The following is a 16714-nucleotide window of genomic DNA, read 5'->3' as shown; positions in this document are numbered from 1 at the left end:
TCAGACCAGCAGAGGCAAAAAGTTAGTGAGAGCACATCTCAAACAATAAAAGCTGGGCATGCTAGTGCATGCCTGTTATCCTAGCCACATGGAGGTAAAAATGAGAGAATTGCTGTCCAGGCCACTCAAGCATAAAATCAAGACCCTGTTCAAAAAATAATGAAAGCAAAAAGAGCTGAAGGCATAGCTCAAGTGGTAGAGTATCTGCCTAGCAAGTGTGAGGCCCTGAGTTCAAAACCCCAGTACCACCAGAGAGAAAGAGAGAGATAAAGAAAGACAAAGGTTGTTAAACTGAATTAAAATAGTAAGTCCTGATTTACTACTTTATATGCTGTTTACAAGAGATACTCTTACAAGGACACATACAAGTTCAACGTAAGAAGATTTACCATGCAGACACTAATCATAAAAAGGCTGCCAAAGCAGACTTTATGGACTGTTACTAGCATTAAGAAGGGCATTTCATGATAAAGGGGTCAATCCAACAGGAAAGTTTAACCATCTGAAATGTATATTCAACTAACAATAGGGCTTCAAAACACACAGAACAAGAACTGACAACTAGAAGGAAGGCTAGGGATGTGGCTCAAGTGGTAGACCACCTGCCTAGCAAGTGTGAGAGGCCCTGAGCTCAATCCTCAGTATGGTTTTTTTAAAAAAGAAGAAACAAAACTGAAAGGAGAATGAACAAATCAATAATCACAGATGGAGCTTTTTAACACTGCTTCAGTAACTGATAAAAAAAGATGAAAAACATCTAATAAAGATACAGAAGATTTAAACAGTACTATCAATGAACTTGACTTAATTGTTAAGTCTAAGAGCATTCATTGCAGAACCAAACTGGATCCACTTCTGTTCTTGCCTCACCTTAAGTCCTCCTGATCCCTCAGCCCTTACCTTCTTTCTCTCTAGTCGCTCCTGCTCAATCTGCAGCATGATCTGTTCTCTTTCTAGACGCATCTGTTTAGCTGCCTCCTGAGCCTTTGCTTCTGCTGCTTCTCTCTGAAAGAAACAAGTAAACCAAAGCATAAGATTTATTAAGCTAAGGAAACACTATTGTAATTCACTGGGCTTTGCACACGTTCCTTTCCTCTATCATGTGCCCCAAAGTGGATATTCAATGTGGATTTACACAACCTGCTTTATGACACAACATACATGGCTAGGCCTCATTCACATACCCTCAGTCCACTATGCAAATCACCTGCAAACAGTTCTCATACACGATACATGGCCAAGATTTCTCTATGTTTGCAAGCAGGCTCTGGCCAGAGAGTGTACATATAGTCCTAAATTTCCAGGAGTTAATTCTTTTTTTTTTCTATAATATTTTTCTTTATTCTGAGATAAGGAACATTTATTAAGAAACATTTTACAAATACAGGAAATTTCTAGACAATGTATAAAAATTACTTAGAATTTATCACCTAGACAGTAGTTAATTCTTAAAGGTGTAACCTTCCACAATGAGGGGAAGTGTTGGTAGGTAAACTGTCCAGTATCTTCATCCCTCAGAAGGACAATTCTAAAGCAAAATCCCCTCTCTCTGAGACTCCCAATGACACTGAGTTGCCCACAATATCTTGTTTATCAATACACTTATGCTGGCTTTCTGATCACCTCCCAAATAAACTACTGGCATTCAAATTCTTATCTCAGGGTATGCCTTTGGGGAAATCTAAACTCACAGACAGAAAACATTACTACTTTCATTTTGATTGTCTGAAGTAACTTATATTTAATAACTAGCACAATCAGTTTAAGAAAAAACTTTGAGTAAATATTATGAGTCACTGAAATTTAAAGAATTTTTACCTAATATTAAGTAAGGCCCTTGAAAAACAAGGAAAGTCTATTTGAGGATTCCGACTATACCTGCTTTTCAATCATGGCTTTTTCTTGCTTTTCTTTTTCTTGCTTTTCTTTCAACAACTCCTCCTTAGCCTTTCGCATGGACTCCTCTCCTGCTTTTCTTTTCTCTTCTTCTTCCAGCTGCTTCTTTTCTTCTTTTTGCTTGTAAACTTCTCCTTCTAGGCACAGCCTTTCTTCCTCTGCCTTTCTTTTCAATTCCTCTCTCTCCGGCCTTTTGAGAACATAATGACCGTTAGAAGAGAACATACTCAAAAGGCAAACCACCAAAGAATTGTGTGCTGATAGTAGTGGGCAATGCTTATCATGCTAACAAACATAGGTATCAGATTTTGTATCCACTTCATGACCCCTCCTTCCTAGAAAACCATTCTAGTCCATATGCTTACCAAAAACTATTAACCAGGCTTGACTTTAAATTCTGTACTACAGACTAGTGACATATTGATTTGTGACACCCACTACAGTGAAGACACAGATGCTCCCTCATCACTCTATAAATGATCATGATGACACAGGAAGCCAAGTCCCATCATTCTTATTTAATGCCAATTCTTAAAACAAAAGCAGAATAAATATTTAAAACCAACTGAAGCTAAGAAAAAAAAAACAATAAATGCTGCAATGGTCACAAATGTGTCCATCAGCAAATGAAGAGCAGTGACCATGAGCTCAAAAAAATTCACTTTGGGTTCTAATTGGTATGTGACTTCTGAAGCAGCCAATATAAGAAAATGCTACACAGGAACTTAGCATTTGATACAGAAATTAAAGCATCTATTTTCCATTCATTTTGGCAATCCTTATAATCTATTTTAACTTTTAGTCTTTCTTATATAAAAATTAAGTGGCATTTAGACATTTTCATCCACAGATGACTGGTTCATGCTATGATGATAGAGAGTTCTAAGCATGAGGGAAAATTCTATAAAGTCTAAAAGCTTGCTTTTGCATTTCTAATGTTCTTACTGCTCACTTGTGGATCACTTTCCCTTGGTTAGTCACTGGCAGCATAATATAAGGCCAAGACCCAAACTATATTCTGTGCTATTCACTGTGTGATACCTGGCAAGTCACTCAACATTTCTGATGTCCATCTTAAAAATGGGAATAGCTATATTACTGCTCCATGGCATTACTGTGAGAATTAAATGAAATAACGCATGGGAATGTCTGGCCTTGGGACATTCTCAAATGTCAGTTTTTAAATTTAAAATGAATCTTCTCTCCAGTCCTAGTGTCCTTTCAAGTGCATCTATAAATTTGTTATGTTTTTTTTTTTTAGAAATTACCTTCATTTGGAAGCATCTGTCATTGACTGAGGTGCTGTTACATTGTTAGAAAAAGACAAGGACTTAAAAAGAGCAGCCTTCCATCCTATGGTCAGCTTCAGGCAGGCTAATAATAGCTTATATCTCACCAAAAAAATATTTTAAAAGATGAAGAAATGCTTAAAGGCATTAGCTCAACACTGTAACAGTACACAATAATGTACTCTATACCAGCAGAGGCTGTAGTGCCTAAAAGTATTGTGGAACAATTGAAATTATTAACAGATATTCTGTAGAAGAACATTATGGGGACTACTCAGAAAGAAACTTCTGCTTAGATTCCTCAATGAAAGATTAAATATGTACAATAGATTCTAGAAACTAGACATATTGATAAGATTTATCAGACCAGTGCTTCATTCTTATCCCCTTTTTAAAAAGTCAGTTGTGATAATCCCCGAGAAGTTAAAACACAAAGGATACAGTGTATGAACTAATGCACAAGATACTTGACAAAGGACTTGTTATCTTCTTCAGGATCTGAAAATCCACTGTTCTTCTGTTTTTACCTTTAGGACTTCCAGGCACCCAGATGCACACACACATACATGTAGTTGTAGTAATATCCTTGTGATCCTAAATTTCCCTAATCCTCATTATCATTTAAAACATTAATTCTTCCCCACAGAACATCAGACTCTGCTCACCCTTTCCAGATGCCTCCATGGAAACCCCATCCTTTTACTGACAAAATTCCCTCCCTTAACCATACTTGCTTCCCCAAAAGTAGGTAAAAACTGGCACCAAAACTGAACGAACAAACACACAAACAAACAAAAACCTGGCTTCCCCTGTGTAAACCGGATCCTTCACATTCATCTCCAAGTATGAACATTCTTTCTCTCCCTGCTTAAGGAACCAGAGAGAGCATTATTTCATCCTTCCCATACCGGCCTCTTGCCATAGGCCACCCCCAGCTGACCACCTTTGCCATTGTTGTTAAGCTCCTTTCAGAATTTATCAGATCTGTGGGCAGTTCTGCCACCCTCTCCATTCTTCTTGTCATCCCCCCAAGCTCACCCCTCCTTCCCTACTCAGTAGCAAGTACCAGAAAACCATACAGTCATCATCACTATTCAGCATTTAATAGATGCATTCCTTGCCCCAGTCAATGGCCATTGGTGAGGTCTTCATATTCCATTGTCAATCCTAACATCTCATCCCCTCATTCTGTCCTACCCTGTCATAACTTGCTCACATCACTGACATGTACTCAGTCTTGAATTGCTTGATCTAGTAGGTGAGTATGTGGGCCTCACTGTTTTCTATTCTTATATGTTTAAAAGTTTTCAACCACTTTACAGAGAAGACTGGGACTAAGATCTGAGTTTCTTAGACTTGCTCCTTTATGGCGTTACTGTTGAGAAATTTTCCTGTTTCTTTCTCTGATTAAGATGAAAAGGATTATAAATGCCACCAGTTGTGATATGAATTCCATACCCTTCCACAACTCCATGTTCCTCCTGCTAGTCCTTTCTACATGTCTTCTACATGCCTACATGACCACGTTCCTTGGTCCTCTCCCACTTGTCTTTTACTTCTGACCATGCAACAGCTGACTACCTTATATTTAGGGCCTCTACTCTCTCACCTTTCTAGATGCTTCATGTCTCCACCCTTCTCAATAATTTCCCTCCCAAAATGTCTGTTCATCTCCTAAACCCCAAGAGTAGTATTCCTTAGCCTCAACATGTCTCATAGGTGCCAACAGCACTAAACCTTCCTCCAACATAGCCCTCTGTAGACTGTGCCACATGAGGCTGTGCTGTACTAGCTCCATCCTGCTTTGGCTGCCACTTCCACTCTGCTGCCCCACATCAGAGGACCCCTGCCTGCACTAGCTTGCACCACAACCACCTGCCATCTGGAGGTTCAGCCAGTAATAATCCAAGTCCGAGAGGCCCTGGGGACCTCTGCCTGCAGTTCCAGGCCTGGGGCTCTCACTCGCACACTGAGCTTCAGCCTGGCTATATGACCCTGCTCATGGGGGCTGCCTTACTTAAACATTCTTTGATGTGGGCCCCATCAGCTATTTCAGCTTCTTAATGTGATTTCATGGAATCGGTTTGGAATCCTCAGTAAGACGTCTGCTTACTAGTTTCTGTTGCTGCCTTCCCCACAGTGGAGCCAATGTCTTACGGTTGCTTGCCCCAACTCCCAAGAACACCACTGTACATCTTGGGCCATCCCCAAACATAGGAGATAGACCTATTCTTTGTGCTTCTGGGGAGAGCTCTGATGTCACTGATAGTTGGGCTTAAACCAGCTTTTTCTCTTCTTCTTAGGGCCTAGTTGTCTGAACTCCTGGTCGGCCCTTCCACTGAGAAGAGTCTCCCACATGGATTATAATGTTTCCCTCACCAGCTGGTGACAATAATTGGGCTTTCCACAGTTTGGCTCAATATCTTTATTTTTCTCTATATTTGCTCAACTGGCAATCACATTTCTGTGGTTTTTAACTATTAACTCTAATAAGCAAAAAACAGATGTGAGGATGATCTTATTCCAAGAGGTGTCCGCTGTGTTCCAGCCCCAGGCTGTCTGGTACTTTCCTTTCTCACCTCGCACGTGGGACTGTGCAAAGCTTCACATTCTGGCAAGAGACAGGAAAATTGATTTTGGGTCAAGTGTATTGGTCTCATTTTTACCTAGGCCTCAGGCTTCAATTCCATTTCCAATCACTGGCATATTCTGTAGGCACCTTAGTTTATCTAAAATCAAATGGCTATTTTTTATCCTTTAAAACTGACTCTTCTGTCCTTTCATTATCTGTTATTGGGTATACTATTCTCCTAAGTAAAACTTTAGTAGCTTCAAATCTGACACTTTCTTTTGAGTTGTGCAAGTCTACAGATTGCCTTTCCTTTGTCTGCCTTCATCATAAAACTTTAGCTCTTGTATCACCCATCCGACTACTGTGATGGTTTCTTCATTGGGCCTCTTCCTCTTTCTCTTCCATTCTTGTACATTAATGAGCACCAGGAGCAAGTGAACCAAGACTATACCCCCACCTTTTAAGATACTAACTAGGGAAGAGTGGCCTGTAAACAAATGAGGCTGTGTTGGTGAGCTGACAGCTCAGCTCAGAGGGTGAACAGTGGAAAGGTCAGTTCTCTCCACAGCACAGGTCCAGAAAGACCACAGAGGAGTGACTGTGACCCATACCTTGAGAAAGGAAAAAATTTCTAGCAAGAAGGAGTATGAGTCCATGTGGAGGTACAGAAAAAGTAAAGCTTTAGATGCATGGAATGTCAGGGGGTGTTGCAGGCTGGAGCCTAGAGGGAGACAAAGTAGAGGCAGGGATTGGCTAGTTCAGACCTGGCCCTGAAGGCCTGTTGGTGGGCTTGCGTGGATCCTGTGGGCAGGGGAGTTACTAGCTTGTTAAAAAACAGGATCAAGACAATCACAGTATTTAAGAAAGGTCACTGTGGACACAGCATGGACAGTGGACAACTTCTGGAGCACAAAGCTCAGTTGGGATGCCACACAGTCTAGGTCAGGGAACAGAGGCAGGGAGAGAACAGAGATGCTAACCTAACAACAAATGAGGGCTTAAGTGATAACTGATGAGATGTGGAGGAGGATGGAAAGTAAAGAGTTGAGAGTGGCTAGATTTCTAACTTGGGTGCTGGGGTAGATGCGGGTATAGAGCTCATAAAAGGAACAGAAAGTTTGGGTGAAAGATACCAACTGCTTTGGAAATGCTGAATTTGAGATGTATATAATATACACCCAAATGAAAACATAAGGCAGTTAGAAAACATGGTCTCTGGGTTCTAAACAAGTGCTATTCAACAGAACTTTCTGAGATGAGGAAAACATTCTACAGAATTATGCTGTCTATTCTGATAGCTACTAATCACATATAGCTACTGAGCATTGAAATATGGCTAAGGAAGTGAATTTTTCTTAACTGACATTTTAGAAGCCACATGTGTCGAGAGGCTGTAGTACTAGATAGCACAGCCATGGACGAAGCCCAGGCCACAGGCACAGATGCAGAAGTCTTTAGTATGCATGTGTTATCTAGTGCCACTGATATTCCACAAAGAATGGAAGGTTTATGAAACAAGCTACAATTAGATTCAGAAACATATGATAAAATCAGGCAAAGGGAAAATGAAGGCAGGAAGGGACCTGAGAGCAGAGTTTGTTTAGCATACCAAAGCCTCAATATGAAATTGTTGTATGAAATACCAGCCCTAAGTCTTTTGAAGCCAGAGGAAACTGGAAGTATGGCAGGGACAATGGCAGAGCAGGAGTGAGCAACACTGTTTAGGGAGAGCTTGTGAGGTGAGAAGCTGGTCAAGGACTTAGAGCTGGGAGTCCAAGAAACCATTTGAAAGAATTTAACAAACAACATTCAGAAGCCAGGGAAGCAAGGGTAAGCTTGACATGGTCAAAGTGAATCAAGAACCAATTAGGAGTCTGACAACTAACAGGAATGGTGTGTATGAGGTATGAAGAGTTTGAGGAGGAAATAAAGACAGGAAGTAAAATCAATTCTTTCAGAAGCTGGCTGTGAAAGAATTGTGAGAGAAAGCATAGTAGGTGGAAGGTAAAGAACTTCCTCTTCTTAAGCACACAGCAACAATCATTTCACTCACCTGTTCAGAGCATGCACAAAGCCTGCAATTACCAAGGCCTGCCATTTGAGGTTCCACAATTCATCACCTCCTGTTACTGTCCCTTCACATAGCCTATACAGCCCACGCAAACCAGTCTGAACTCACCACTCAACAACAAAACCTCTTGATATTGACCAAAAGGCTGGAGTGAGAAAAAAGAGAAGGGGTCACAAACCTATGTCCCTACCCCTTTTAGGAAACAGAGCAGCAAACCTGTAATCAGAGACCACAAAGATTTGCCAAGGTTAGCACTAAATGATCAAAAGTATTTTTTTATTATTTTAAATTTGGTGCTGGCCTTAATGTGCTACAGCACTGCTTGCTTCCTATCATGTTCATTGTCTAAATAGCACTGGATTATATTTTGTGCTTATCCTAAGACCTACCTTTATCAAATTAGTTATAAAATTGAACTTGTCCTTTAACTATTATACCCTCTGAATACAAAGATCAGAAAAAGCAGGACTCAATAATGAAGTGCCCTGGTACTATCACCACAGTGTTTTTTAAACATTTGGTGAGCTACTAAAAACAGGATGGGGAACGGACCAGGACATTTCCACTGTGTTTTCTGAATGATTAGGGATCACTACGATGACATCTTTTGTCTTGCTCCAAGTTAGGACTTCCCCTTATCTCATTGCTCATGGGCTATTAGATTGGTTCCCCCTTTCTCTTTCACCCAGGTGACTCTGCCCAACTCTTTCCCTCACTTTGGCATACCCCAAATTGAGGAGAGAAAACAATTTAAGAAACAGATCAACATTTCTATATCCAGAACTTTCTGTCTTCCAAGGGAGAGACTCTCATTCTATAAACAAAACTGAAACTCCCTGACAGCCCTACAAAGCCTTCCTGGTCTCCATTTCCAAGAGAAGAAAATGAAGTTGCCCGCAACATTTTGATACAGGAGCTACGAGTTTCCAGGTCCAGTAAAAAGAGCAAAGTTTCATCACTATTAATTATATCTAGTAGAAGATGTAGTCTCCTAAATACCTTCCACATAGTCCAGGCACTCTAGGTTCCTATACTTTTGCTCTGGTGTTGTCAACACCAAAACCATAAAAGGAAAGACAAACTAATCTTTCAACCCAGTCTTTACATACTGAAATTCTAAGGACTTCGTACCTCTCCTGTTCTTTCTTTTCCAGTCGTTCTTGCTCTTCTTGTTCCTTCTGCAGTCGAGCCTGGCGTCTCTTTTCAGCCAGAATCTTTGCAGCTTCTCCTGCATCAGTGGTGCCTGCTGTGGGCTTCCCCAAGGCTGTATCACAGAAGAAGCAGTAAGGGGAAAAGATCAAGGGAAATGAACATAATGATTCCAATCACAGAACAGCTGCCACTTGGATACAAAAATCTAATCCAGTGTAATGGGAAGCATGACCAGGACAGTATCACAATTAGCCACTGAGCAGGAGAAGCTGTGATGGGCTGGCATTGACCATGGACACATTCATCCCCCAGTGGATGGCATTTTGCAGCTTAGGAGAATAGACAGAGCCACAAGCAAGTCCCAATGCAGCCACCATCTGGGTGACCTCATTGCAGCACAGAGGCTTTAAGGACTAAAGGAAGAGCCGCTCTTGCAGGAAGTGCAGATGCTGGCTAGCTGCAGCCTTCTTACTCAGCACTCCAGTGAGCTTCCATAGCTATGAATAGGGTCTAGTTATCTTCCTCCAGGAGACCGAGGGCAAAGATTCAGGAGCCAATAAGCATGCCTGAGAAAGTAGTACCAAGGAGATGAATTTTCCCAGGGAAAAAATCCCTCTCTAACCCCTGAACAGGACAGAATGGCATGTAAATCAGGCCAGAGGGAGAACCATCTTGAGAAAGCTAAGGCCCAGTGGCAGCATTGACAAAGGTCTACCTGCACTGCTCTCAGCTTTCCCTCCTCCAGTGTGCTTCTCGGTGGAGTGCTTTTCAGTGGCATGCTTGTCAGCCTCTTGCTTCTCGGTGGTGCATTTGTCAGCCTCTTGCTTCTCGGTGGCGCGTTTGTCAGCCTCTTGCTTCTCGGTGGCGCGTTTGTCAGCCTCTTGCTTCTCGGTGGCACGTTTGTCAGCCTCTTGCTTCTCGGTGGCGCGTTTGTCAGCCTCTTGTTTCTCAGTGATGTGTTTGTTATCCGCATGCTTGTCAGTGGCTTGCTTCTCGGTGGCGTGTTTGTCAGCCACGTACTTGTCAGAGGCTTGCTTGTCAGCCATGTGCTTCTCTGGAATTTCCTCTTTACCCAGGCCAGTGATCCGCTGACCAGAGGCACCCTCCCTTTCTTTATTGCTCTTCTCTTTTTCTGCTTTCTTCTTGGGTGTTTCTTGACTGGGAATGGGGGGAAAGCGGTATTTCACAGGAGATCCTAAGTATGGTGGCTTTGCCATCTTTGGAGACTGAGGATATGCTTTTGAAGTTGTTCTGGAAAATAAAAAACAAGGGGAATTCCAAGATGGCGGCTAGAGGTAGGAAGCAGAAAGCGACCCTCCTATAGTGAAATCTTGGAGAGATGCTGGAGACACACTTTGCAGGCATAATCACCGAGAAGAGGCATAACTTTGACCCCTCCACATCTCCAGCCGGTGCAGAGAATCTCCACTTCACGTTAAATGGAGAACCGAGGAGGGCCCCCGGGGCCGCCAGTGGCTGGCGCCCATACGGCTTGGGAAGACGCGGACCAGGTGAGCTTCGCGGTACCGCGGTTCCCCCACAGACAACCCTGGGCCAGAGCAGCATAGCCCCCTGGACAGACTGACCTCCACCCGGGAAAAGAAGAGAAACTGAGTAATAAGCAATAAGAACAGTTAAGACACGCTGGAAAGAGGGTGGGGCGCCCTGAGCGCTGAAGATTGGGGAAGGGAATCCTTCCCGGGACTGTAAATGAACGAGCCGGGCTGGCCGGAGAGGCTCTGGCGGGAGCGGGGCGCGCTCAGCAACCAGGAGCGGGGACGCTTGTGACAGGAGGGAAGACCCACTTCCCACGTGAACTGTAAATAAACACGCAGGCCTGACAACGCCGGACAGTGGCACCTTTCCCAGTGCTTGGAAAGGGGAAAGCCTGTAGCAGAGGCCCCCGCACAGGAGAACTCTGAGCAAACAAAGCCTGTGGGACCAGGTGAGCGCTAGCTCACCCCAGAGATCTGCATAAATAACGCCGCCAGCTACAGGCTGAGAGCAGCAGGCAGGCAAGCCACAGTTGCAGATACCACTCTCAGAACTGCCTCCAGACGCTTTTTTTTCTTTTTCTCCCTACCTTTGATGAGAGAGCAACCGAATTACACCTGCAAGCCGAAAAACTTACTGAAACTGTATTGCATTTGAACTTGAGACACTTGGTGGGGCTTTTTTTTTTTTTTCTTCTGTGTGTGTGTGTGAGTGTAGTTTTGTTCTACTTTATGCATCCCCTTTGATGAGACAACTACAGAACAACATCTGAGGCACCAACTCCAGGACTGGAGATTGAGATGGACATCCAAATTATTAAGACTGAAATTGCATTGCATATAAACTTGGAAGTTTTTTGGTTTTTTGTTTTTTTTTAATTTTCTATTTTCCATTTTATTTTAATTCATTTTTATAAATAGATATTACTTTCATATACTTATTTTTTATTTTTTTTATCTTTGATTTTCAATCCTTTCTCTGTCACTCTATTGTCTGTTCAGCTTACTGTCGATTAGTACACTAACACTCCCTGTTTATACCTTTGAAACTTTCTAGTCTGATACCTTGTTCTGCTTTCTCCCTCTTGTCTGTATATTTGTTTTCCCCTTTTCTTTAACTTCTTGCTTTCCATCTCAGCTCACTCTTCCATTCTCAATATTACCATTGTTATTATTACAAGCTAGAAAATACTTAATTACACACAGTACAGGGACAGTAACAACACCAAGGACAATGACAGGAAGACAGAAAAAACAAGGAAACCAGTTTCCCCACAGCAAAAAATTAGTACAGGAACCAGAGGGGAATGAAGAGAACAGCAACTCAGATCCAGACTCCAACAAAATGAAGATAAACTATGCCAAAGGACCCAATGAAGCCCACAAGAATAATTTAAAAGAAGACATACTACAAGTACTCAATGAGAATTTTATAGAGATGATACTGGATAGGGTCAACCAAAATGTACAGGAGACACTCAAGAAATTCCAAGACAATAAAAATAGAGAATTTGAAAAAGCAAAAGAAGAAATAAAGGAAACCATAGAAGCACTGTATAAACACCAAAGTGAAAGAGAGAACACAATGAATAAATGGATAAATGAACTCAGGACAAAAATAGACAACAATAAAGAAGAAAACAGCCAGGATATGGAAAACCTCAGAAAAAAGAACGAAACAGAACTGCAAAACAAAACGGAAGGCCAATCCAGCAGAATAGAACAAACAGAAGACAGAATCTCAGAACTTGAAGATGAAATGGTAATTAAAGGAAAAACTGAAGAACTATTAATTAAAGAACTCAAGACCTGTGAAAAGAAAATGCAAGAACTCACTGACTCCATCAAAAGACCAAACTTGAGAATCATGGGCATCGAAGAAGAAGAAGAGGTGCAAGCGAAGGGAATGCGTAATATATTCAACAAAATAATAACGGAAAATTTCCCAAATCTAGAGAAAGATATTCCCATACAAATGCAAGAGGCCTCCAGGACACCAAACAGACCAGATCAAAATAGAACTACTCCACGACATATCATCATTAAAACAACAAGTTCAGAAACTAAGGAAAGAATATTGAAGGCTGCAAGAGAGAAAAAACAAGTAACATACAAAGGTAAACCCATCAAAATCACAGCAGACTTCTCAACAGAAACATTAAAAGCAAGAAGAGCGTGGGGTGAGATCTTCCGGGCACTGAATGAAAATAACTTCAACCCCAGGATACTCTACCCAGCAAAGCTATCATTCAAAATAGATGGAGCAATAAAAGTCTTCCATGATAAGCAGAAACTAAAACAATATGTGACCACAAAGCCACCATTACAAAAGATTCTGCAAGGGATCCTGCACACAGAAAGTGACACCCAACTTAACCATGAAAAGGCAGGCAGCACCAAACCACAGGATAAGAAAAAGCAAGACAGTAGAGAGTAACATCAAGTTAGGTACACACAACCAAACCTTCAAACAACTAGATAACTAAATGGCAGGAATCACCACATACCTATCAGTACTAACACTTAATGTTAATGGACTTAATTCACCCATCAAAAGACACCGTTTGACAAAATGGATTAAAAAAGAAGATCCAACAATTTGTTGCTTACAGGAGACTCATCTCACCGACAGAAATAAGCATATGCTTAGGATGAAAGGCTGGAAGAAGATTTACCAAGCCAATGGCCCCCGAAAACAAGCAGGAGTAGCAATACTTATCTCTGACAAAGTAGACTTCAAACCTACATTGATCAAACGAGATAAAGAAGGACATTCCATACTAATAAAAGGGGAAATAGACCAAAAGGAAATAATAATCATCAATCTGTACGCACCGAATTTCATCAAACATACCCTGAAAGACCTAAAAGCATATATAAACGCCAACACAGTGGTTGTGGGAGACTTTAATACTCCATTATCATCAATAGATAGGTCATCCAAACAAAAAATCAATAAAGAAATCATAGATCTAAAATATGCAATAGATCAAGTGGACCTAGTAGATGTCTACAGAACATTTCATCCAACCTCTACACAATATACATTCTTCTCAGCAGCCCATGGAACCTTCTCCAAAATAGATCATATCCTAGGGCACAAAGCAAGCCTCAGCAAATATAAGAAAATAGAAATAATACCATGCATACTATCTGACCACAATGCAATAAAACTAGAACTCACCAACAAAAGTAAAGACAAAAAACATGCAAACAGCTGGAAACTAAATAACTCATTACTTAATGAAGAATGGATCATCGATGCAATAAAAGAGGAAATTAAAAAGTTCCTAGAAGTCAATGAAAATGAAAACACAACCTACCGGAACCTATGGGACACAGCTAAGGCAGTCTTGAGAGGAAAGTTTATAGCCATGAGTGCATATATTAAAAAGATTGAAAGATCCCAAATCAATGACTTAATGATACATCTAAAACTCCTAGAAAAACAAGAACAAGCAAATCCCAAAACAAATAGAAGGAGAGAAATAATAAAAATAAGAGCTGAAATCAACGAAACAGAAACCATAAAAACCATACAAAGAATTAATGAAACAAAAAGTTGGTTCTTTGAAAAAATAAACAAGATCGACAGACCCCTGGCAAACCTGAATAAAATGAGGAGAGAAAAAACCCAAATTAGTAGAATCAGGAATGCAAAAGGGAGATAACAACAAACACCATGGAAGTCCAGGAAATCATCAGAGACTACTTTGAGAACCTATATTCAAATAAATTTGAAAATCTAAAAGAAATGGACAGATTTCTAGATACATATGATCATCCAAAACTGAACCAAGAGGAAATTAATCACCTGAATAGACCTATAACACAAAATGAAATTGAAGCAGCAATCAAGACTCTCCCCAAAAAGAAAAGTCCAGGACCTGATGGATTCTCTGCTGAATTCTATCAGACCTTTAAAGAAGAACTGATACCAACCCTCCTTAAACTGTTCCACGAAATAGAAAGGGAAGGAAAACTGCCAAACACATTTTATGAAGCCAGTATTACACTTATCCCAAAACCAGGCAAAGACACCTACAAAAAGGAGAACTATAGGCCAATCTCCTTAATGAACATTGATGCAAAAATCCTCAACAAAATAATGGCAAATCGAATTCAGCAACACATCAAAAAGATTATTCACCACGACCAGGTAGGCTTCATCCCAGGGATGCAGGGGTGGTTCAACATACAAAAATCAATAAACGTAATAAACCACATTAACAGAAGCAAAGACAAAAACCACTTGATCATCTCAATAGATGCAGAAAAAGCCTTTGATAAGATCCAACATGATTTTATGATAAAAGCTCTAAGAAAACTAGGAATAGAAGGAAAGTTCCTCAACATTATAAAAGCTATATATGACAAACCTACAGCCAGCATTATACTTAACGGAGAAAAATTAAAACCATTCCCTCTAAAATCAGGAACCAGACAAGGATGCCCACTATCTTCACTCCTATTCAACATAGTACTGGAATTCCTAGCCAGAGCAATTAGGCAAGAAGAAGGAATAAAAGGAATACAAATAGGTAAAGAAACTGTCAAAATATCCCTATTTGCAGACGACATGATCCTATACCTTAAAGACCCAAAAAACTCTACTCAGAAGCTTCTAGACATCATCAATAGCTATAGCAAAGTAGCAGGATATAAAACCAACATAGAAAAATCATTAGCATTTCTACACACTAACAATGAGCAAACGGAAAAAGAATGTATGAAAACAATTCCATTTACAATAGCCTCAAAAAAAATCAAATACCTAGGTGTAAACCTAACAAAAGATGTGAAAGACCTCTACAAGGAAAACTATACACTTCTGAAGAAAGAGATTGAGGAAGACTATAGAAAGTGGAGAGATCTCCCATGCTCATGGATTGGTAGAATCAACATAGTAAAAATGTCGATACTCCCTAAAGTAATCTACATGTTTAATGCAATTCCCATCAAAATTCCAATGACATTCATTAAAGAGATTGAAAAATCTACTGTGAAATTTATATGGAAACACAAGAGGCCAAGAATAGCCAAGGCAATACTCAGTCAAAAGAACAATGCAGGAGGTATCACAATACCTGACTTCAAACTATATTACAAAGCAATAACAATAAAAACAGCATGGTACTGGCACAAAAACAGACATGAAGACCAGTGGAACAGAATAGAGGATCCAGATATGAAGCCACACAACTATGAGCAACTTATCTTTGACAAAGGAGCTAAAAATATACGATGGAGAAATAGCAGCCTCTTCAACAAAAACTGCTGGGAAAACTGGTTAGCAGTCTGCAAAAAACTGAAACTAGATCCATGTATATCACCCTATACCAAGATTAACTCAAAATGGATCAAGGATCTTAATATCAGACCACAAACTCTTAAGCTGATACAAGAAAGAGTAGGAAATACTCTGGAGTTAGTAGGTATAGGTAAGAACTTTCTCAATGAAACCCCAGCAGCACAGCAACTAAGAGATAGCATAGATAAATGGGACCTCATAAAACTAAAAAGCTTCTGTTCATCAAAAGAAATGATCTCTAAACTGAAGAGAACACCCACAGAGTGGGAGAAAATATTTGCCAATTATACATCAGACAAAGGACTGATAACCAGAATATACAGGGAACTTAAAAAACTAAATTCTCCCAAAACTAATGAACCAATAAAGAAATGGGCATGTGAACTAAACAGAACTTTCTCAAAAGAAGAAATTCAAATGGCCAGAAAACACATGAAAAAATGCTCACCATCTCTAGCAATAAAGGAAATGCAAATTAAAACCACACTAAGATTCCACCTCACCCCTGTTAGAATAGCCATCATCAGCAACACCACCAACAACAGGTGTTGGCGAGGATGCGGGGAAAAAGGAACCCTCTTACACTGTTGGTGGGAATGTAGACTAGTACAACCACTCTGGAAAAAAATTTGGAGGCTACTTAAAAAGCTGGACATCGATCTACCATTTGATCCAGCAATACCACTCTTGGGGATATACCCAAAAGACTGTTACTCCAGAGGCACCTGCACATCCATGTTTATTGCGGCACTATTCACAATAGCCAAGTTATGGAAACAACCAAGATGCCCCAGCACTGACGAATGGATTAAGAAAATGTGGTATCTATACACAATGGAATTTTATGCAGCCATGAAGAAGAACGAAATGTTATCATTCGCTGGTAAATGGATGGAATTGGAGAACATCATTCTGAGTGAGGTTAGCCTG

General features: G+C 40.5%; 1 protein-coding gene across 10 annotated transcripts in view; it reads right to left on the bottom strand.

Moving 5' to 3' along the window:
• The window catches only part of Map7d2 (MAP7 domain containing 2), a 126985-nt gene that overhangs the window by 7954 nt on the left and 102317 nt on the right, over positions 1 to 16714 (bottom strand). For all 10 annotated transcript variants that reach the window (XM_074064463.1, XM_074064465.1, XM_074064470.1 and 7 more), the window contains 4 exons: positions 9696 to 10231; positions 8960 to 9092; positions 1879 to 2086; positions 901 to 1005 (listed from right to left, as the gene is read on the bottom strand). In XM_074064463.1, the coding sequence (XP_073920564.1) occupies positions 901 to 1005; positions 1879 to 2086; positions 8960 to 9092; positions 9696 to 10231 (982 nt within the window). The remainder of the gene's footprint in view (positions 1 to 900; positions 1006 to 1878; positions 2087 to 8959; positions 9093 to 9695; positions 10232 to 16714) is intronic.

The sequence above is a fragment of the Castor canadensis genome, chromosome X (assembly GCF_047511655.1).
Source record: "Castor canadensis chromosome X, mCasCan1.hap1v2, whole genome shotgun sequence".
Taxonomy (NCBI): Eukaryota; Metazoa; Chordata; class Mammalia; order Rodentia; family Castoridae; genus Castor; species Castor canadensis.
The sequence above is the reverse complement of the archived record's forward strand: the minus strand, read 5'-3'. Positions and strand labels throughout refer to the sequence as shown.